The 23,744-nt window shown below is 42.1% G+C and overlaps 2 protein-coding genes across 24 annotated transcripts in view; both read right to left on the minus strand.

The window, feature by feature from the left end:
• Positions 1-31: 31 nt before the first annotated feature.
• Positions 32-21,748, minus strand: MELTF (melanotransferrin). Of its 2 annotated transcripts, XM_071437712.1 has the most exons (15): positions 18,985-21,748; positions 16,324-16,478; positions 12,630-12,729; positions 11,097-11,279; positions 10,631-10,787; positions 9,705-9,772; positions 8,845-9,032; positions 8,485-8,665; positions 7,389-7,540; positions 6,892-6,988; positions 5,823-6,017; positions 4,512-4,668; positions 2,463-2,530; positions 2,180-2,367; positions 32-1,399 (listed from the first exon to the last, which is right to left on the minus strand). In XM_071437712.1, exons 1-15 carry the CDS (start codon positions 19,028-19,030, stop codon positions 1,121-1,123), a joined length of 2,214 nt encoding a protein of 737 aa, XP_071293813.1. In that variant the 5' UTR covers positions 19,031-21,748; the 3' UTR covers positions 32-1,120. The 2 variants fall into 2 exon arrangements, with proteins under 2 accessions (XP_071293813.1, XP_071293812.1); XM_071437711.1 differs by having other exon boundaries at positions 16,324-21,748.
• Positions 21,749-21,881: 133 nt separating this feature from the next.
• The window catches only part of DLG1 (discs large MAGUK scaffold protein 1), a 141,455-nt gene continuing 139,592 nt past the window's right edge, over positions 21,882-23,744 (minus strand). For all 22 annotated transcript variants that reach the window (XM_071437697.1, XM_071437695.1, XM_071437692.1 and 19 more), the window contains one exon: positions 21,882-23,613. In XM_071437697.1, the coding sequence (XP_071293798.1) occupies positions 23,507-23,613 (107 nt within the window). In that variant the 3' untranslated portion in view covers positions 21,882-23,506. The remainder of the gene's footprint in view (positions 23,614-23,744) is intronic.

Here is a 23,744-nt window from a genome sequence, read left to right on the forward strand (position 1 = left end):
CAGAAAAGCAGAAGTTTAGCTACCAGGCTGGTTAAAGTGTGATTAAAGTTTTCATGTTTATTTGCTATTTTCACTTATTTATGTGATTGCTATCTGGCTTTACCAGGTTTTTATTACACTACATGTCTGTTCATCCCAGAATCATGAGGGGGTCACTAAAGTCAGGAGGCCAGTGCCTGCCAGCAGCACAGCAACATCTGTGAATAGTGCAGCTATGGATAAAAATAAAACCTGAATACTACAGCCAGTAGAAATGGCTACTCAGAAGTGAAGTACTTTGTTTCCCGTACAGCAAATACAAATTTCAGGCACAAGGCACTCAGGATTGCCCCCTGTGGAAGGAGGACAGTCATGAGGTTCTTGATGAAGGCTGCATCAAACTAAAGATCATAGGACATCTCTGGCCAGCCATGAGAGAACTGGGTGTGGAAAGTCAATAAGCTCAGTGGATGCTCACATTTGGCTTTGTTCTTTTATCTGTCAAAGATGGTAATCCCCCTTCCAGTCTCTCTGGGCTTCTTTTTCATCCAGTGATTTTTGAAATTTCCTGTACTTTCTTCTGCTGGAAGGTAGAAGACTGTCCATGGCAGAAGCTGGACTGGTCTTTATTCACAGCCTGTCCATTCTCTGCGCACTTAACCTCTGTGGCAGCAGAGCTCAGGAGAAACAGAGTGGGATGGGTAAAGCAGGGATGTGGAGTCTGAGCAGAGCCAGCCAGGAGGCGACTAGAGAGAGAATTCACTAGACAAGAGTTTTGATATTGCCTTCCAAGAAATTCTTCTATGAGTCAGAAACCCAGAATCCATCTAACAGTTCTTGGGAATCCTGGGTGGTTCAATATCAGCAACAACAGCAGAGATGCTCCAGTTTTAGACTGATCTTGTAAAGCATGTTGATACTGTATTGCTGGTTTCTGCCCCAAATTCCACCCCATCCACACAGACAGGGGCAGCTTCCAGCCCTACCCCACTCCCTGATGAGCAGATGCTGTTGGCACTTGCCCTGCAAAGAGGCAGGAAGAGGCATTCACATGGTAGCACAGCATGTTATCCAGACAGCAGCTTTTCTGAAGAGAAGGTGGCAGGGCAGAGGTGGCCTGGAAGTTCCCACTTGGACCATGCTAGTCCAGGCCTTGTATCTGACACAGAGCAAGCAGGGGAATGACAGTAGCCATGAGGGAGTACTGTGTAATCCTGTTACCTGCCCCAGAGCACTGGGGTGTTTGCATCCCTTCAAGGGACTCAATATATTCACTCCCCAGCCATTCTGTGTATGTTCTCTTCTCTTTCACTGGCACAATCTCAACAGTAGAATCCTTAAAAATCAAGTCTTTTCCTTGAAAAGCTGAAGAATCAAACATTTTGAATCCATTTCCATTGCTGCTATTTCCAAAGTAGACCTGAAAATAATGAAAAATTCTCAGCATTTTGCAAGATGAAGTGCCATGTTGCTGTCATGCAACATGAAAGATGACAGGAACCGTTTTGTAGATTAAAAATTCATACACAATTGCAGAATCTCTCTTACGCGTTTGCTTTTAGACGCTCCAGTAGATCAGATACAGAATTCTGCCACTGGCAATTACATGAACAGCATTTGTGATTTTGTGTTTTTAGTTACTATCTGGAAAAGGAGCTGTAGTTTTTAAAAACTCTCTTGCCCTCAATATTGTTATGCAATACAGGGTTTGGCTGCCCAGGAGTTACAGACATGACTGAAGCCTAGCAGAGATATTGCTCAGTCTTGATTTTGAATTAATTAACTTCAGGATGGAGAAGAAGGAACCTTCTGCCTGCATGGCTTACCATGGACATGGCTGCAGCATAAACAAACCCAGCAAAGTCCTACTGCATTCCAATGAAAATTCCAGAATGGAAAAGCGTTAGTACAACGCAGAAACACATGGGGGACAGCCATGGGAAAACACCTTAAGCTCCAGGGAAATTATTACTGCAACCAGTGGCTGGGCAAAAGGTTGAAATCCCTTGAGTACCAGGGTGGTTTTACTGGGTGAGTCCCATGGGTTGTATTTCACCTTCTCTGTCACACTCCCAACAGGACTGTGCACATGCTGCCAGTGCCATGAGGCAGGATATGGCAGTGTGGTCCTGTTGTCTTTATCCCTGGACTGTGTAAGACCATTTATAACTCCCCCCAAAAATAAAAGGATTATTAGTACCTGGGCTCTGTCCAGTAGTCCATATAGAGCAAAAACATTGACATCTGGGTGAACCATAACAGCCTGAGCTGGCACCTGAGCCAGGTGACAATTGGCAAACTGGGTGACTTCAGCACGGGCACCATTTGGACACAGTAATTGGAAATCACTGGACTTCAACTTTTGGGCCCAACTAGCAGTGTTTTTACCTGAAAAAAAGAAACAGATCATTGTCAAGCAATGAATGCTTTAAAGCAAGAAAAAATAATTCAATTATAATAAAGAGACATGTAAAACCAAGTACCATCTGTGTTCTCAAACACTGTAGAGTGCTTCACAAAGGCCACATCCCCAGAATCCTCTACCAGGCACCTAAAGGAAGTCAAAAATATAAATGCTTTCAATTCAAAGCATCTTTAGGTGAACCACCTAATTTTTTAATAACTCATAGGTTCAGAATGCATTTTTTTACCGGCATTCCTGCAAGCAAATGTACTGGACCCAAAGTTAGTAAGAAAAAACAGAGAAATCTTAGATGGAGAGAAGAGCAAAAAAAATATTTAAAAAATATTCTGAATTACAAATTTCAAGAGTGGAATAGAGTAGAAAAAATTATTAAAAACAGTGTGAAAAACAACAAGAAAAACCAATACTAAATGAGTAAAGAAACAGGAGATCTATTATGTGATATTCAGTGCAGCATTTGCAGCCCTGTACATTGGAGATCTTCAGTTAATCTAAATGCAATTTCCAAGGGTATTGCTCCAGAACAAAGTAAAGTTTCTTCTAATTTTCTGAAGCAGAAGTAGCCCAACATGCCAAGAGACCCTAAAACCACCTCCTTTCCTATGTAGTTTATTCTATAAGTGTTTTCAAGAAGCATTTCCTAAAACAAAGTAATGAAACCAATGAAATGGATGTAAAGCTGTAAAATACTGCATATTAGTTAGTTATGACTGTTATGACTGGTTAGGAAAGTTATGACTGGTAACAGTTACCCAAAATACATATATTTCAATTGCACCTAGTTTAACATCAACAGTTCTAATTAAAGGTGATAAGTCACGATGTGGCTGACACTGTCACATAGAGAACAAGGACTCAGTGGGGCTCTTCAGTACATTTCCCCATCAGAAAACACTTTCCTAACAGATTTTTCAGTACTCTGTGCAGTTTGATTTGCCCCAGCCAGTGGTATATAAACTGAATGGCCTCTCACACCTCTATCAAATTAGTCTGAAGACAGCCAGAGTTGAAGGAATCTGGAAATCTGAATTTTAAGTCCATCTGAATCACCTTCCATAATTCATTCTTTTTTCAGAGGGGATCACCTAAGTAGCACAGATAGATCTACCCCTACCTTGTAGAAGACTGCAGTCCTCTGGTTTTTCACCCAAATTCTACCATTTTAAATACTTAAAACTTCCCACATCTCTCAATGAATTAAGCACCTTTTCCCTTAAGAACAAAAAGTGATCTCCATAAAGTTTGACTGTATGGGCCCTTTTATCAAATGCACAATCTTAGAATTATGAGCAAGGCTCATGCAGCCTGTAACAGCATTTATTGCTCATCCATCTCCTGACTGGGAGCTGGCTCTTTAATCCATGAAGTACAGCAGAGGATCTGGAGTTTGCCTGCAAGGCTTGTACCCAGCAGAGCAGCTGGACTCAACTAAATAGATTTGCAAAAAGTAGTTATCCAAATCTAACACTTCATTATTTACCAGGCAGCTGCTGTTGAAGTCTCCTCCCTGAAGGGAAAAGGTGGCTTTCTGCCAGCTGTTCCATTCAGCATTACCTTCTGAGGTGAAGGTCAGGAAAAGGAAGTGCTCCTTCCATATCTAAGAGTTTCACAGTCTTTGGGTACAGCCCCATCTGTACATGTACACTATTGCACAAAGTTCCATTTTATATTATTTTCTCCCCTCTATTTTTAACATACTTTGTTTTGAAGAGGATTTGGTAAATCAACATTGGCCGCAGCTGTTTGTGCTGTACAGAAATCTACCTTCAGCTACAGCCACCAATGAATCAGAGTAGTGAAGACACACTCCAGGCTCCCTGTCATAAGCCTGTCACTCTCTGCAGGGACCTAGAGCAGCCAGATCCTGGCAGCTGTGTACCTGCTTCCCTGCTTTCCCACCTGGCTGTCTGCAAGGCAGCTGGCAAAGGCTGTGACACGAGCCAGTGCAATGCCTTACACCATACCTGCACTGGTGAGGACATCTGGGGACACACATCCCACCTCATTTATAGCAACAATAACCTCTGCCTGCTGACTGGGATGGAAGGCAGGCACTTTCTGCACATTGCCAGGCTGACACTGAGTCACAGCTGTGGGTACCAGTTACCTGAAGGCTCCACTGTAGCTGTAGTAACGTTCTTGGCTACTTGCACTGCATTTGTTGTTTCCACTCTCATCCCCAATACACAGCTGACAGAGCTTGGCTGGGTAATTGTCCTGCTCAGCTGAAGGGACACAGCTGGCAGAGAAAAACTCACTCACAGCTGGGGAAAGACAAAACCAACATAAGGAATGAAAAGTGTGGGCTCTTCACAAAAAAAGGCAGACATCATGAAGTTATAACCAAGGCAGGCTTCAGTAGAACACTAGAAATACAAGTTACAGCTGCCTTACTGGAATTCACAAACTAGAACTTATAAAATATTTTTAGAGCACTATTTAGCTGACTATGTAATGAAAGCAAAGAGCTTCCTAGGTGATAGATAAGAAGGCAAGCAAAATTAGAATGTGGAGTTCCATGTTTACAGATTTTTTTTCTTGTTGTGCTGCATGTTTCATTACTAATGCAGTTGAAAATAAATGCAATAAAATCCTGGACAGAGGCACCAGGATGCATCACCAGTGCTCAGGATAACAGGGTGTGCTGGGGGAGCAGTCAAGGAAGTGAAGGTTCTCCTCTGACATCTGTGGCAAGCTCTGAGCTCACAGTGTTAAAAGGACACGGACAGTCTAGAGCTGATACAGTGGAAGGACAGTAGGATGCTCAGAGGGCTGAAACACAACTTGCATTTACCAGGCTGAGAGCTGGACTTGGTCAGCCTGGAGATAAGACAACTAACAGTGTATTGTTATCTTAATCTACATGGTAGGTTTTTCAGGAAGACAGAGCCAGATCCTTCTCAGCGGTGCAGAGCAAAAGGATGAGAAGAAACAAACCAAAGTTATGAGAAGGAAAATTCTGATTAGATCTAAGAAAAGAAATCCTTCGTACCAAGGATGGTAAGTAGTTGGACAGGGTCTAGAGAGGTTGTGTGTAATCTCTGTCCTAGGACTTACTCAGAACCTGCCTGGACACAGCCCTGAGCAATATCAACTACCAGACCTTTTATGCAGTTGCTTGGAATAGATGACCTCAAACTGTCCCTTCCAACCTAAATTAGTCAATTATTTTGTGACAAAGAAAGGGAATACTTTCATGTTAGATGTAACATTTTCAGACCCCTCCACTAGTCCACACTAGTGGCAAACTTAAAATTTCAAATCATTATATTAAAACCACAATACCCCTTCACAAATAGGGGTATGATTAATACAGATATTATAAATACAGAGCTATGAAATATCAAAAACACTTCCCTAATTAAAGTTTATCATTAGACTATTACTATCTTTTTGATATGTATTACTGTTTTCTTACCTTGAGGAATATTACAGTCTCTGTTCTTAATAATCCCCCTCTTAATGAGTACACCAATGGGAATATTCCATCCAGCATTTCTCCCCAGTCCTGTGTGGCAGGACTTCTTCCCTCTCAGGTCACTGATGGTGAATGCATTGGACACATTTCGTTTCACTAACACCACAGCATAGTATGCATTGCTGTTGTCATCAGCTTGTAAAATAAACAGAAAAAAACACACAACACATTACAGCTTCTCTTATGCATTCCCACAGCTCAGTGATCATCTGTGCATCCATCACACTTATATGGTGGCAACTTCAATTGCACCAACAATCTGCTAGTCAGGCAGCATGGATGTACATGGAATTGCTCTTCACTTCTGCTGCCTCACACTGCTGCATTCACCTCTGGTCTGTAAAATGCTACTGCTTACACCTGAACTGAATAATCTACAGACAAGATGAAGAAAGTGTTCTTGCCCCCACCAGCTCTTATAAACACATCCCTCTGAAAAACAACATTCAGGGCCATAAGTAACTCAGCAAATCTGCTTCAAGAAGTTATTTTTATGTGAAAACTTCAAACCTGCATTAAAAGTTCTATGAATTTTGCAGCAAATTTGAATTCTGCCTTAGTGACACCGTGGATACAAGCCCTCTTTTAATCAGTGACTGAAGCAGCCACACTGACAGAAAGAATTTGCTTGTAACTAAAATCTACTGTGCAATTTCTGTATTTTTGCTTCTCTTAAAAATATTTTGACTTTATGAACACTAATTTTTTCCAATGAAAATATTTTTTTTTCAGAATTCAAAAAACAAATGAAGAAGTACAAGACTCAAAATTGCCAAAGATTCAACCTGGTCCTGCAGCAGGACAGATGAAAGTAGCCTCACTGTAGAAGCTCATCTCATACCCATCTCATATCTCATATCCTCCTCTACCTATGATCTGAGAGAAATAATTCTTATTTCCTTTGAAAACAGCTTTCCCAGCTGGGCTGGGAACAAGGACTGTGTTTTAGTGCTGTTTTCAAACAACCTGGGAAAATAAAGTCAGTATTTATGTTTTTGGATCTTCTTACCAGAGTAACTTTCTCCAGCAGCTGGTATAAGGCCATATGTCTTCCCAGCTGTGTAAATATCAGCTCCACCCAGAACTACAGCATCACTTTCCTTTTTCTGAAAAATAAAACATGGGATTTCTGTGAAAAAACCCAGCACATCCTTTCCCCACTACAATGATGACACCTTTATGGTCACACCTGTGGCGCCCTGAAGGGCAAGGCTTACAGCAGAAGAGCATCACACTGCTAAAGAAAACCTCCCAATTGTGTACAGTGAAACAGGGACAGGAGATTTCACAGACTCAGGCTAGACTTAGCTGGGAAACAGTGCCCTCATCACAGCCAAAGATCATCAGGGTTCAGGCTCATCCAGAGCATCTGAGCTACAGATCATCTCCTTCAAATCCAGTGTTCCTGCCTGTCACCAAAGTGAGTGCACATATTTAACCTCACCTACCCAGCAGAGAGCAGCTTCTGCTCATTTGGTTTATGGCACAAGGATTGTAGCAGCCTACCTGGATCATCTCCATGCACTCTTCCTTTGTCTTGGCTGAAATACACTGAATTGCTGGCTTCAAATTCTTTTTTCTAAAGGCAACGGCCATTTCACCACATTTCCAAATCTCCTCAGTGGACACAACACACCAGTTCAGGCTTTCTGGCATTGCTGCACAAAATTGAAAAGCAAATGCTACATTCACTTTCTCTGCAGTACACAACAAGGATTCACACTGCCCACTGTCACATGTGTCCCATACGTGTTATTGAAAAATATTTGCTTCTGTGTTGCTCCCCATCCCTCCAGCTCAGACTTACACCTGACCAGGAACCAGGGCACTCCCTGATGAGCAGTGATGTCCACACTGCAAATCTCTTCACAGCAAAGGTTCCTACAATTACTGACCATTAAACCCAGCTGTAATATGTTAGTGGAGTGCAGCAAAAAGCCACCCTGAATACAACATGTATACACCCTGATACACCCTGTCACATCTGACAGCCACAGAGCAATGCCCAGAAGAGACAAATCAGAAAGGTGAGGGGCTCTGCCACAGCATAGATCACATCTGGGAGGCTCAGTTGCCAGGATTTTTTAGCTTCTTAAGGCAAAGACTCTTGCAACTTGTGTTTCTGACTTTCCCAGAATGTGTATCAAGTAGTTTCTAGCTTCTGATTGCAGGAAAGACCATAATGCTTCAATAAAGAGCAACTGAGGGGTTCCTTCAGCTTAGGGGGGAAATCCTCTGCTAGGAATCCATTCATCCATTTTTACAGACTACCTGGGGATTTGTGCAGCAGCACATTATTATTTCCCCTTGTCAGCAAGTAAGAAATTAAGTACCAGGCAGCAGTAGCAGCTTACAGATTAATGCCTCTCATACACCAAGAAAGGGTAGAAAATGCCTGCATCTTATAACAAAGTTGGACAATTTGCACAGGAAAATGTTAATACAGTATTGTTTCTAGGTCAAAAAGTGACCTTTGCCCATGCTCAAAGATCAGACTGGCATCTTGCCATAACCAGAGAAGAAAATAAACCAGAATCAAGATGACCTGTGTTATCAGCTATCTTTTTTCTTGGTTATAAAGAGGAATCTACAGACAACTTACTATTGGGGTTGCAGCTCAGAGCTTGCATGGCACGAAGATACTCATCCCCCAGCCATGCCTGGTAATTCTGAGCTGTGATTGCAACAAGCTCTGTGGTGGCATCTCGGAACAGAAGATTCTGGGCGCCGTAGACAGCAGAGTCGAACATCTGAAACTTGGCACCCACCCCATTAAATCTTTGCTGCAATGTTAAAGAAGAAAGAACCTGTCACACATTGCTCTGTGTGGGATGTGTGACATCCCATACACCTTCAAACCCCACAGAGCCAAAGGAGCTCAGATATCCCATTTTCAGTCTGCTTAGACAGCTGGGAGAGCCCTTCTAAAACACAAAGGAGCAATGAAGAAATGGCCTCCTACTTGTCCCTGGTTGAGGAGCTGGAAGAGAACTGTCCCGTCTGTGTCAGGCCGCACAACCACGGCCCGAGCAGGGACTCTGGCCAGGTGGCAGCTCCTCCACTCTGTCACATCAGCTCTGCTGCCATCCCTACACAGCAGCTGGAAGTCCTGGGAGCGCAGCCGCTGGGCCCAGGAGGAAAGGCTTCTCCCTGAAACCACAGGAGGGGGACAGACATCAGCTGGGGCTGATGCTTCTGCCTCCAAGCCCCACTTACACATGTGGAGCAGAACACAAATCTCCTGAGCATCTCTGCACTATTCCTGACTGCACAGCCTATCCTGTGCATCCTCGTGGTCCTGTAGTCCCATAACATTTGTGAGATTGCACTGAGCTGTGCTGGGGTCTGCAGCACTATCAAGAGCATCCCTATTTTAGGATCATGTACAACATTTTTGGGGGATTTTTCCCCTGGGTCAGACATATTAAAGCAATGTTATGCTCAAGGTAGTTTTCACATAGTGCCAGATAAGGCAGGTTAATGCTCTTTTAGTCTCCACTGAATCTCTTGGCAGGCTGGAGCAATGTAACAGTCCAGGTCTATATAAAAAGAGGTTTCTGCTGTTGAAGGTCTCTTTCCAGAAGCAGCTTAATATTCCCCCTTTCACCTTATACTGAAACTATGAAGCATTTAAAAAAATTCTCTGTCTCCTGGTACACACCTCAGAGGGTACATCTGTTTTCAGATTTCATCTGTATTACAGCTTTTTTTTTGCTGATTCCTCAATTCAAAATACATCAAATATTTGATATTATACTGTTATTACAAACACTGTATTTCAGACCTTGCAGCCATTATTCAACAAGCTTCAGGATTACTCACCATCTGTATATTCAGGAACTGTGCTGTGCTCCACAAAAGCGACTTCTCCAGCATTTTCAGCCAAACACCTAATAAATATAAATCCAACCACAAAGAGGCATTACAAAACCCCTGTGCTCTGGCCACTGCCAGCTGACAGCCCAAGGGCTCTGTGCTCCGTTCCATCAGCCACAGACACTGACCTATTTCCTTGTGCTCAGAGTTTTGCTCAAGGCAGAGACTAGAGGCTGTTGGAGCATGAAGTAAACTATCATTGTCATCTGGTGAATATGAACAACATGTTCAGTGCTGCCTGGGACAAACACCATGACCTTCTTTGTCCAGGACAGCTCTGTGTCTGAGACAGTCACACAGTCCTTTGGGGAATACACAGAGAGAAGCAAGTGCTTCTCATAAGCAAATTCTGCCCTTGTAAATGCTATGACTTGGGGCCTGGGAGCTGCAACACAGCACACAGACGGGAAGGAGGAAAAAAACGATTTGTGTGCAAAAATGGAGGACAGAGCAACTCGATAATTGAGAGCAGCTAGGTGGGATAATTGAAATAGCCAAGTAGGGCACCAGTTCAGCTCTCAGGCTCCAAGGATCATCAGGTTTCACTGGGAAAGGTAAGTCAGCAAAGCTTGCTGAAACACTCAGATTGTGTCAAACAGCTGCTGGACAAAGCAAATAGCAGTGGGCTTTCCCTGCCCAGTATATGTGCTAAATATACATTTGGTTTTAATATTCAGATATTAATACCTGAAATAGTGGGTTAAGAATTACTTTTGATCAGTCAGGTTAAAAGCATGGCTATCCTAACAAAACTATAGACTTCTAACAAGATCAACTGGAAGCTCTGTAGATTCAATTTCTTGTCAGTGAAGCCTGAACATTATGACTGTGGAGAGGGTACAGCAATAAAAAAATGGACAGATCATTTTTACCTGAAAGCCCCACTGTAGTCATAGTATTGCTCTTGGGAATTTAGTTCACATTTGTTCTGTCCTTCTGAGTCCCCTTTGCAGAGCTGACAGAGGGATTTGGGATAGTTCACACCATTTGCTCCAGGAACACAGCTTGCATTGAAATAGTCACTTACAGCTAAATGCAAAATTAGAATGAGGCATTTTTAGCAATGAATAAACAAGATCAATTTCATTTTAACACATCCACACAGTACATCTCTAAAAAGATCCAGAAGGCACAAGTTATTTTCTTCTTAAAAGATAGTTTCCAAGTTTAAAACAACCAAAAACCCTGCAGTCTTCATCAGACCTACATTAGAATCCTACAGGGAGCATCGAAGTCAAAGAACAAAACAGCAGCCGAGTCACATTTCTGTACACACACAGAGGGTCCCAAGATCACTGGGAGAGCATTGTGAAGGGATGTTTGCCCTGTAAGCCTTGCCTTGTGGAAGGTCACAGCCCATTGGTGCCAGGTGCCCGGTGTCAGTGAGGTGCCCCACGGGCACGTCCCAGCCTGCAGTCCTGTTGATGCCCGTGTGACAGGAGCGCGCTCCCTTCAAGCTCCCCATGGTGATGTTGGAGCTTCTCTTTACCACAGCCACAGCATAATAGGAAGTTCCAATCTCTGCAGCATGGGAAGAAAGAGAAACAACCTGAGTAGCCCCACAGTAGCATTACAGTGACATACACTGATTTTTGGACTCCTGTGCCTGCCCTACCCACTATGTTCACATCCTTGCTGAGACCCCGCTGACTGTGAATCAGGGTACCCCGTAACTTTTTCAGTGTGAATTGTCTTAGTCCACAGGCAATCTGCTCTAACTTTGGAGGTCACTCTGCTTTGAAAGTGAGGTTCCTTTCAGAAAGAAATTTTCTATTCCTCTCAATATATTTGGATTGAATTGAAACCAATATAATTTATTCCACAGTGGATCCTAATTTTGTTACAGCAGAGTCAACTGATGTCTCTGGAGCATCCCAGCTGATTACATTATCATTGTTTTACAGTTTAATATAACTCAGAGTCAAGAGCTGAGGGTTTGAAGTGATCATTATGTCATTCAATCTGACTTTATTTAGATCAGAAATCACTAAATTTCTTCCACATTTCTCTGATTTGAGCTCATAGCCTGACTAATGGCGAAAGTCAGCCTCTGGATCCTGAGGCCCATTTGGTTTGAGAAGCCAAAGTACAGGTCCCTCACCAGAGTCATGATGTGTTTAACAGGGTGGGGGCTGCTGCAGATGATCCAGGATCCTATGGACTGACCCCAACAGCCACTTCTGAAGATGCCTTTGGCCAGGTAATACTAAGACCCAGCTACAAAACAAATCCAGCTCCATCTCACAATAGAGTGATGGGACAGCACTGCCAGCAAACTGCTTCAGAGCTCTCCTCTCTCTTGCATCTTAAAGTTAGGGGGGGCATCATCCAGCTCTGAACTACACAAATGTGTTGATACTGAGCTCTTGGTCAGGATGACAAGTCACCACTGAATTATTGTCTCTGCCTTGAACAGAAATCAAAGCTTAAGGTCACCCAGACAAGAAGCAGAATCTAGTACTTCCTTTCTTCCAGCAGGCTATCATACATTAGTAAAAACAAAATCTAATTATTCCAATGTATAGGACTGAGAGATAAACCTAGTGATTTATGCTTAGCAATTCATTCATCTATAAAGTATGGAACAGAGAACATAGAAAGCAGAGAGACAGTAAACAACAATCAAAAACCAACCCAACAAATTTATTACAGGAACAGCTACTCTGACCTAAACGCTTCAGGACAGGCTTGGCCACAGCCCTGTGTCCTGGTTCCCCAAACAGTCTGTTACAGGCAGGAGCTACCAAGAGGGAACCTGACCCCTACCCACTGCTTAGAGTCTTCAAGAAGACTCCAAATAAAATGCAAGAAGGATACAAACTTTTTCTTATGCATTTTAAGTAAACTAAAAGGTATTTAGTCAGAATATACCTTGATCATATACTTCCCCAACCACAGGTTTCAGACCATGCTCCCTTCCAGCCTGGAAAATCCAACGGCCATCCAGGGTCACTGCATCTGCCAAGTCATCCTGTGCAGACACAAGGGCAGAATACATGTTAAACCTTAATTATCAGTACTTATCAACAACCAGAGTGCCCATGCATTTAGAAGAGGCCCTTGGTTAATATGCATTTGTGTTTTCTTTTTTCCAATTATTTAAAGGGCGCACAAATTTCTGAACAACTCTTACCAAGTGGGATTTTAGACCTTCAAAACAGCCTTCCTGCAGAAGCCATGCAGAAACCAGCCCTGCACAATGATGGCTTCATCAGTCTTTATAGTACAAAGGAACCTTAGAAATGGATGCTGCAGCTCTCAGCTAGATCTTGAAGCCCAGCAATTTTAAGTTTCATTCTGCAGCTAGTGCCCCAAAGCTTGAAGATTTAAATAAAGTAGATACATTTTTAGATCATACACAGATAGTTCAAAATAATATTTTTGGGGCTACAAAATCTGAATGCCAAAGTGCACTCCAAAGCACCCTTAGAGCCTGCTGGCTTGTGGCTCAGCACAAGGCAGACATGCATTTTGTGAGTGGGGGAGCAGGTGGCAAAGGCTTCCTGAGAAGGAGGAAAGTATCTAAAAAGACTGCTCAAACTGGGAGGATACAAATCTGAGGCATCCACTTTTGGGAAGGTGCCCAGCAACAGCAGGTGTTTTCTGGTGACTGTAACACCAAGCTTGCTGGGATGCTGCTACAGCTGCAGGATGCTCTGGAGAGCACAGGATGGGAATACCCAGCAGCAGGGCCAGCAGAACTGCTGCACACACCCCTGGCAGCACAATCAGCTCCCTCTGGCTACTGAACCCATGGGAGCCAGGAGAGGCCATTTCACACCCCGACAAGATATGGCTGAGAAAATAATCAGCAGAGGGATATTTTGCATTTCTAAGCTAATTCCAAGTTTCTTATCAGTTTGCTTGACCTCTGCTTTGGCCCTGGAGGGGGTAATTTAGTTTCTCCATGCCTTGGGAGCTTGCAAAGCATTGGCAGGGCAGGGCTAGGACTGCCTAGCACACCACAGCAGCTTCCCACAGGCTGAACCACATAAAGAGCTTGAACATTTTTTAAGGCATTTTGTGAGAGCACAGGTAATATGCCAATGTTGACATCTAAACCAGATTTGAAGTTGCCATGTAATTTGAAATCTTTTGCTTGTTTGGCCTGAAAAAGAAAAAAGATTATATTCATTAATCAGCTGAAAAATAGATGTTCTCATGCATGAGAGCTGAACAAATCCAAGGGAACCTGAAGTGGGGTTGGGATTGGGAGATATTTGCATCTTAAAGAACAGACACAATTCTTCTGAATAACTTGGTGTAATATTCCACTGGTGAGGGTCAGACCATAGGACAGTGCAGGAATCAAATACAATCTGTGGTTTAGGAGGGACATGACAGGAGAGGAGGTGGGAGTTAGAAGGCTCTTACCCTCAGGGAGAACATAATGAGCTTCTAGAATTGGTAGGGGACCAAAAGTAGAGCAGATAAAATGGAAAGGGCTGGCCTCAGAAACCATGAGGTGTTATATGGCCATATTTTCATAGGAAATAGCACTTTTTTGACTGCAAAGCAGAAACTTTGAGCTCAGTTTAGACACAGAGTCTCTGATAAATAGCTTTTGTAAAAATAGCACAGGACAATAAAGGTCTATTGTTTTTAACATGAAGTAGTTTTCAGGCTACAGATCTGTCCTTTAAATAACACACAATTATTGCTGAGGTGACATATCAACAGCAGCATGGGCATTTTTATTTTCAGCAAGCATTTGCCAATAAATTTAGCAAAAGCACAGGACTCGGCTACAATGTTTTATTAAGTATACCTGTGATGGTAATCCTCTCTTCATTGTTTTCAGAGGAAGTTTATTTCTGTGTGTCACAACATTTGAGAATTACCTACATAAGTGTTTTAAAGACCTGCTGAAAATCAACTCACATTAAATATTGTCAGGTTCCCTAGTTAAATATTTAGGTATTTCTTAATTTTTACACGCCTTCAATCAAAAAGGGTTTTTCCTTTATCCATGTGCTAACACATACACGGGTCTAAGTCCAAGTTATGCAGTGTTACAAAACAGCATCTGCCCCTTCAGCCACTGTGTCCTGCTCCCTTCTTGGCCTCAAGGATCAGAGTTCAGTGCAGATGCCAACTCAGGGATTCCACACAGTCCTACCCAGAGTAGGCCAGCTTGAATATTTAGTAGATTATCAGCACAAGGGGAAAAAAGCAAAAAGGAGATCTAAAGGACAAAGTCTTGTCTGAAGCCTTACAGTCAAAATTCATTTTATCAGAAAGCAACTTACTCATGCTGTCTGCCTGCTTGCTATTTCCAATGGCTTGCAAATGCAATTCTGTGAGCTCTATATTTCAGAATCAGACACTCATCAGCCCTTTATATAATCTGCTTTGCAGAATCTAACAGCTTCCTCTGTGCAATGCAGCAATCAGCCAAGTGGTTTGGAGAAGATCTGACATTACAATGCCCTGTCTATTCCCAAGGTGAGATCCACATCTGTATCAGTATCTGCTCTCAGATATTCTTCAATACAGTCTGACACCCTTGCTCAAGAACAGCATTTATCAAGAGGCAATGAGGCAGTCTGAGTCCTCAGACAACCATTCTGCTCCACTGACTAAAATTACAAGGTATCAGTTCTTGAAATCTGTTCATTTTTTTCTAGCCACATAATCATCAGCCTCATCTCCCTTCAAACTGTTCTTTCAGATCTCCTTTCCTTCCTCTGAACCTCTTGTCCTTGACAGGTTGCATCGCCACAGAAACCTGGTTCCCGGGCATATCTACAAAGAGCATTCTTTATTAGCACAGCCAGCCCTCCCTTCCCCACACCCTGCCAGTGATGACAGCCATGATCCCCTGCCTCCACACTTCTTCCAACATCCACTTTTTACCTCCTACCCCCTCCAAAGGAGGAAATTATTTTGCATACATCATTTTGCAAATTCACATGTTCACAGTCTTTAAAGCCTTCCCCAGAAGCACACTCTTTTGAAAGCTGAGCACACTCTGGGCAGCTGAATTAATGCAGCTTAATACAGAGGTTTGCCCTTTGCTCACCCCACTGGCTGCTTTGCCTTTCTCTTGTCTCAGTATTGGGAGATTTGATTTGATTACACTCAGCACATCTGTTTATAAGCAATTTCCTTAACAGGACCCTGAAATGGGAGTTTGATCCAGAGTTTATCAAAATACAATCTACTTAGAGGCTAAGCAGCACAGCTTTAACTACTGTCTGCATCTTGTAGCTCCATCCCTTCTTAAATATCTGCTAAATAAATCTGACACAATTCCCAAATCAAAGATTACTACTTGGGAGGAAATATTTAAGACCTTAGCTGTGTTCCTAATGACTGGCCATACGTGAGCAGCCAAACAGATGACATGGGGTCATTCTGACATTCTAGTTCATATGTATACTTCTGTGCTTTTTTGAACAAAGATATGCCTTGATTTGTCAGAGCCATGAATGCCAGGAAGCAGAGGCTCAGCTGCCTGGAAGGCCACACACTCACCATAGAACAGTTTTATTATTATTATTATTATTATTATTATTATTATGGAGAAATTAAACTAATGACACTGGTGTCACTCACAGCTCACCTTGATCATCTGGGTACAGTTAGCAGCTGACCCCCCTGCTGTACACTCCAGAGGGGGAAGGATGGCAGCCTCACTGAAGGCCTTGCTCATGTCATTACACTTGGAAAGTTCTGGTTCAGACACCGTGCACCACCGGACACGCTCCAGGCCGAGAGCTGCAAACACAGCACCAAGAGAAAATATTACAAAACCCATCTGAGCTTTTGGAACACAGCTTACCATGTAGAGACAAACTTTCGTTCTGCTTTTCTCCCCAAACAGAAAAAAATCAGGGCTCAATTCACTGTGAGTCCTTAGAGGTGATTCCCACTTTCATTCCAATTACATGAATACTGAAGTTTTTTTGGACTGACCACAAGATTAGACTCAGATACTGAAATCCAATGGCATTTGTTTCTGACATAAGAAATACAGGTACCATGGAATAGGTCAGGGCATCCAGACTATTTTAAACACCTTGCAAAACACACCATTGTAATCAAGTTAAAACCATGTTAAACTATTATTTAAAATGATATGCTACAAAACCAAAGAGACTGTCCAAAGACAACTCATGTCTTGAGTATTGCAAGTTATTATCTGGAGTTCTGCATCAGCCCTTATTGGTCTGCATTAAAAAAGCAACCTTAGGTGCTCAAAAGCCTTGCCACTAGGCTTGTTATGAAAACTAGAAAAGTAAACTTGGCCCTTCAAAACAGTCTTTCATAAGAGATCATAACCACAGTCAGGAAAAGGGGAGGGCAGAGCCATGAATGAAAAGACTGAAGTTGAGTAGTGGAGATTTCCATTAATTAGCAAAGAAAGGTGCCTTTCAGCAGCCCCAGACCTCACCCTCCCAAGTGCCAAAGCTACAAACACTTGGTTGCTTTTGTGGGGAGCGGTCACCGTGCGCAGACAGTGCGGTGAAATGGCAACGCGGGCGTGGGACAAACAGGCACGGTCATTTTCGTCAGCAGGGACACAATATTCCACTGCTTGGCTACAATTTCCATTTTTAAGCAGGAGTCTGCTGCAAACCATTTATCATGTGGTTTTCTAATACCTCCAAGTGGCCCCCTACTTCCCCCCCCAGTGCCGTGGAGCCGAGATGCCACATCTGACTGTGCAAGCTAAAAATGACTCCGCTAGTGCCCGCCAGTGCTCCCTGCACATCTTCTGACTTCCTGGCTGCAGACTAAACAAGAATGTTGATGCCAGAAGATCCAACAGTGAAACTCTGGGTTTGGCTTGCTGCTCCTCTGTGACACAGAGCCAAATCTACTGCTGTCAACAAATACTAAGTCAGACTTGGAAAGCTTACAGGAAGTTTTCATGGCAGCATATGACAGCAAAGGGAGAAACAACTGCCCACCTCTGAGCTGCAGGAATTCTGAGAACCAAGAGGGTTGGGAGAAAGCTACAACAGGTCATGGTAAAAATACACCTCACAAAAACGTAATGTTTGTACTACCTCATCTGTCAGGATGAAATTTTCACCATTAATTCCTTGGGAAGGGAAGAAAAACCCTGTTTTTCATTTTGGGGTTTTCTTTTTATAAACATAAGCAAAGAGAAATTAATCTGGGGACTCAGCCTCTCAGTGTGTATGTATGCTAAGTGCCATTTTTCAGCCTCAGCTTTCTGATTTTACACACAGACACACAGGGGGTAAAGCATAAAAGTATGAAAAAATCATCAGCCATACACCTGAAACATAAAATTCTTTTAGCTCTTGATTTCAGCCAAAATAGTGAAACAGCATGAATCCACTGGTTTTTCTCTGACTCATCAAAACCAAGGCTTTATTGGTCCCTTTCGAAATTGCTGAATTTTGTTGTTAGAGGAAAGTCAGATCTGGGCAATATCCTAGCTCCTTCCTTACAAGTTAGCCCATCTGAAATGGGCTTGAGCACAGACAAGGCCTGCAGTTAGCCTCTCTTCCTACTGCCAAAGAAAACCAGCTTAAAACATCAGGTCAGTGTCTGAACCCAAGTTTATTCTCAATTCTGGCCCTTCTGTGTATCAGTAGATATATAAAGCTTAAAATGGCAGAAGCTGGCAACTTCCATTTGAAATATGCTCAGGATCCTAACACAGCCAGAACTATCACTGACAAACATCCCAATAAAGCCTCAAAGTAATGGTACTACATTGTGTAACATCAAATGGCTATTTATACAGCTACTACTACAGTATCAAGGGCTTTCAACAGAAAAAAATGGGGGGAAAAATAATTAACTTGGATCATTTGTTTTCTGAAGAACTGAAGAGTGCTTCAGAAACAGTGCCTACACCTCTGGTGAAATTAAAAGCACTCACCAATACAATTTGGGAGTGACAGGAAAAAGCCAACATGTTGCACAGAGCATGAGAAGTGAAATAAAGCAATTATTTCTATTTTTACAAAGTGTCATAGAACTGCTCATTGTTGTGAAAAACAGACACCGCTGAACCAGAAATTGATTTAGTGCGGGGGAAATACAACATTTGACACCAATGAGTCTAGATACATGCATGATGTTCAATACAGCCTTCTCTACTGCTTTTCTATTACTTCCTTCTGTTTATTTCCTGGCCACATGAGACTGGCTCTGAAGTAGTTCAGTGGTTCTGGTTTCCTTCTGCCCATTCACATCACACAGAGTTCCCATGGCACAGCAAAAGCTTTTGGAGGACACTTACCAGCGTGAAAGAAGAGAAGATAGAAAACATTTCTGGAGCTCTTCATGGTGAAAATTCTGTGATCTGCGATTTTTTCAGCCTTCAGAACTCCCAGAGATCAAGGCTCCTGCAAGAGTGCTCTCTCCAGCCTGGTCTTAGGTGTAAATCAGCTGCATCCAATTGCTGATGCACTCTGTTCAACAACAAGCCCTGCTCACCTCGGCAGGCGTCACCTCGTAATGACCACAGGAAAAGAAAGCATTCCCCTCCTCATACTGCCTGTACACTTGGAAAAATACACCAGACCTGGAAATTGCAACATATCTCAGGCACCAATGAGGTCGCTACTGCCTTGGCACCACCCACAGAGTTCATTCAATAAACGGCTACACACCGGCACACAGGGGTGGGGCAGGGCTGTGGAACCACATCCTCACTGAGGTCTGTGCATTCCCTCTAGCTGGGGCTCAGGAAGCAGGAGGAGATTCAAGGTAAGTAGTTTATCTGGAAGAGCAGACAGCTACTTGATGCCACATTCTCAGCATTGTCACAAATTGCTTAAAGCCATCATCAGAAGCCCAGGCTCTAACAACAGCAAAGCCTGTACACTCTACAGGTGGTACAGCACATGCTAAGTGCACATTTCCTGAAATTTAATGGCAATTTTAATTCAGCTATAAAACAGCTGAATCATTCTGACTTATTTTAAGGTTTAAGAAAAGGCCCAGGAAGGATTCTCTCCAAGAAAATCAAAACTGCTGACAGTAGATCTGGTAAAAGCTGGTGTGAATTCTAGTGTAACCTTCACAGAGCAACCCTCATTTGTGCTGCCCTTTTATTAATTTCCTATTATTCAATGACCCGCAGCTGCCTGTAACACTTTGCTTAGATAAAAGTCATGGAGTGGTGCTCAGAAACAGAAGGGCTGTGTGGTGTGAGTCCTCACACCCAGGGAGGGCATGAGCCACACAGCTCTGTGCATCCCCACAGCCTGTATGGCTGGGAGCGTGGCAGGATCCTGCAGCACTCCTCAGCTACCTGACTGCAGGTGGGCAGGATGCTAGCTCTAACTCTAACCAGCACCTGTAAGACAACAGCTGAGTCAATTCATTGCTATTTCAAGTTTAGAATTTAAAAAGAATATAAAATGATCCCTCCAGACTTTCTTCCCAAACAAAACCTTATGGCTGAACTCTGATTCTTGGCTCCTTAGACAATCTGGAATTAATTGTCCCTTTGTTGTTTTAAGTGTTAAAGAATAACCTGGTGCCACTGGAGTATTTCCAAATGTTCTCAAGGACCCATTGCTCAGATCCTTCCTGTGCCCTTCCTACTGGCCAGATTAACATCTGAAACCCTCTCTCCCTGATGTTTGCAGTAGGGCTTACATTCATATACAGATGACAAGACTGACAGTCCTAGCATCAGTTGCTTAAGACTGCAAGGGCAGGATTAGTAAGACATGAATCTGGTACCAGGGCTCTCCGGTGGATCCTCTGTGGGAATGGTTCAGAAGGCAGAGGAGCAGCCTTTTTGTACAGGAGGTCTGTTCTAAACACAACCCCCTCTAAACAATCACAGGAGCACAGTTCACCAGAATTTAGATAATTTTCCTATTTCATTCTTAACTCTGAGTATCTGTGCTTTAAGGAGATATTAAATTTCTTAACCTAGTTTTCAGCACAATTCAGCAAAAATGCCAACAAGGAAATAATATAACTTACAATAATAATAGAGGGTAACAAATACTTCATCAAGCATGTGTCTGTATAGCAATTACAAATAGTTGGGTTATCAGGCAAGAAGAAAACCCACTATGCCTTCACTGGGCCAGCAAAAGAGTGTTAATACATCAGTGTGATGCCATTTGCACTTCCTAATTACTCTAGTTGTTAAATTAGAAGCCTTTAGCAAAATAGATGTACTGTAAAACATAACTCTAAAATACAGAAAAGCACACCCAAGAATCAAAAGATATATCAGCACCTGATGCCGGAAAAATAAGAGCCAGAGAAAATCTAAGTAGTACAAAACCCTAACAATTACACAAGATAAGACAAGAAGGAGCAACAGGGCTATCAGATCAACTTTTCTGTCAGTGTTCAAAGGTAACATTGGAAACAAACAAAACTAAAAATGCAAAGCAAATACTCCAGAATCCTGTGGCATTTCTTGATCCAAGACTTGTTTTCACTCCCTCATGATAACTTTGCAAGGGAACTGCTGTGGACTTCAGTCAGAGTGGAGTGTTTGGTGACACCTGGCTACGATAGGACAAGTGCCTGGGGGCAAAGTTTGGTGACAGCTACTCAGACACTCCAACATGTGAAAGAGCAATTCCTCACAGACCTACTCAGCTGAACAGGCTCTGATGGGTTAAAAAAAGAGGTAAAAAGAAGGGTATACAATACAGAGATCTCAGATGTGTTTGCAGATTTGATAGAGATTCATATCCTTCTGGGGTTTTTTTAGATTTACTCTTTTAAGATGTCTCACAAGACACCTCAAACAATCAGTCACTTTGAAAAAGGGAGACAACAGTACACTTCTAGTTGCCTTAAAAATTTATGACATTATTTATCAAAAGCTGCCTCATCAATCCATTACACCATGCACTTTGATGGGCAGGAATTCTCAGAAAGGCAGCACACCTGATTTCCCAGATCTTGAAAACCAGAAACTCTGCTGGGGCATGCACCAGCAGCTTTAACTTCCTGTAAGCTGCACTAGCATCCCATGTAACATCAGCAATAATTGTGGCACAAGTTTAAATCTGCTTTTAATGCAGTAACTTCAGTAGCCCCAGTGTGGCCACCAATGTTTCTCTAACACCAGATTTTTATTTACAGTCTTGGTCAATTCTTCTAAAGTGCTACAACACTTGTATTTATCATAATTAAAAACACACTTGACAAATATATTGTACAATAAAGTTTATTAGCTGTTCTCCTCTTTCTAACAAATGGAATGGATAGTGTTGATAATTCTTTACAAACCAAAGCTGATTTGGTTGTGTGACTGCCCCATGACTGCCATAAGTACATCCCTCTAAAAAACAATCAGTTGCAAACAAGCAATGGCAGGTACCAAATAATACGGGAATTGGCGAATTTCATTATTGAAGGTTTTGGTACAACGTATTCAGAACATTCAGCACAGAAGTTTGTGCATTGCAAATGGAAGATCTTGTGCCTGTGCAATCCGAGACGAACATGTACAGAAAAAAAAATATATTGTTGGCTCTGAATTCTCCCTTTGGTTAAAACATGCATATTACAAAGGGGACAGGGGAAGACAAACACCCGGAATTGCGTAGAAAAGAGGAGAACTTGCATGTATTTTTTTCTTGTACTAATATTCCCTGGACTTCATGCCCAGCCATCACAGCCCATTTGATTTTTCCGTGATTAAGGAAGGTAAATTCTAATTTGGTTTTTTATTTTTATTCAAAACAAGAAGCTAGGAGTAGGTGGTAAAAGAAAAATATATATTTTATATATATATATATTTATACGTGTGCGCAACTATGTAAAGAAAATAATTCCCATAGTTACAGAGTTTAGTTAAAGAAAGTTTAATATATATATATTTATTATAACAAAATAGGCAGTTATTGTGGGTAAAATATTCATTAAAATCTGACCCCTAAGAACACACACATTTTTAGGCTATCAATCATTCTCTCATTGCCCTAATGACCATCTCTGCAGCTGTTTTCTGAATTACTGCCAATGCAAATTTGGCATTCCTCTGAAAAATACAAGGTTTCCTAGCACCTAAACATATTTTTAGGTTCAAAAAGTGTGATGACCATTATCTATAAAGAATTTCTGCAACACACTATAAATAGTGTTTCATGAGGAAGATTAAAAACATTACACATCTTTGTCCCTAGCAATTTTATTGGCAAAAAATGAAAAAATAGATTATAAGAATATCCGTATGAAATTATGAAAATGAATATCCCTTTAAGAGTAGTAATGGGACTTAATGAAAATGCTAACTCAAAATTTAAAAGTTTCTTTCTAACTGCCTGGAAAGAAAAAAAGATACCATGACAATAGGATTGAACTCAGAAAATAAAACCTGAAATTGATTGCCCTGACCAAACCATGCTATTAAAGTTAAGCGTGCAAAGTTACTCATAATTTACAACTTCCTTGAATACAACTTTTCTTTCAATTGTTATGAAATTTTAAAAGAATGTCTATAAAGCTTTTTTGAAAAATCTTTGAAAGTTACTTTCCCTTAAACATTAAGGAATTTTACCCAGCAATTCCCTCCCACCCCCACCCTAAACTAATAGCTGGTCAGGCCATTCCACTGTCATGTTCGAAAAATGGCAAACCAACAACACACAATAATACAAATTATTTAAACTAAGAGAGACACCAAATGTAAAGCATTATGGGAACTGCAGAATGTGATGGTTAGGGTATGAACCACGCTGGAAGAACTAGAGGCAGGCTCCACTGGAAGGGCTTAAGAGTTGTCAGATGTAGTAGGTGATGTCAGTTAGAAAATGGAAAATAAAAATCTGTTTTCATAATTTTTCCTTTGCTGGAACCCAGATGTAAGGACCAGACTGTTCCTCTATGATCTGTTTCACTTGGTTGTAGATTTCTTCCAGAGTGTCTCCCTGGACAATAGCTGCAAAACATAATGTGGCAATCAGCAATCACCCCTCCTCGTTCCGTGCAGGAGCCAGGCTGCTCCTTGCCCTCAGAGTGCCACGAGGATTTCTGACTGCTGAAGGAACAGACACTCTTGGACACCCCTGG

The sequence above is a fragment of the Agelaius tricolor genome, unplaced genomic scaffold (assembly GCF_023055355.1).
Source record: "Agelaius tricolor isolate 1412-34295 unplaced genomic scaffold, bAgeTri1.0.p SCAF_12, whole genome shotgun sequence".
In the NCBI taxonomy this organism is placed as follows: Eukaryota; Metazoa; Chordata; class Aves; order Passeriformes; family Icteridae; genus Agelaius; species Agelaius tricolor.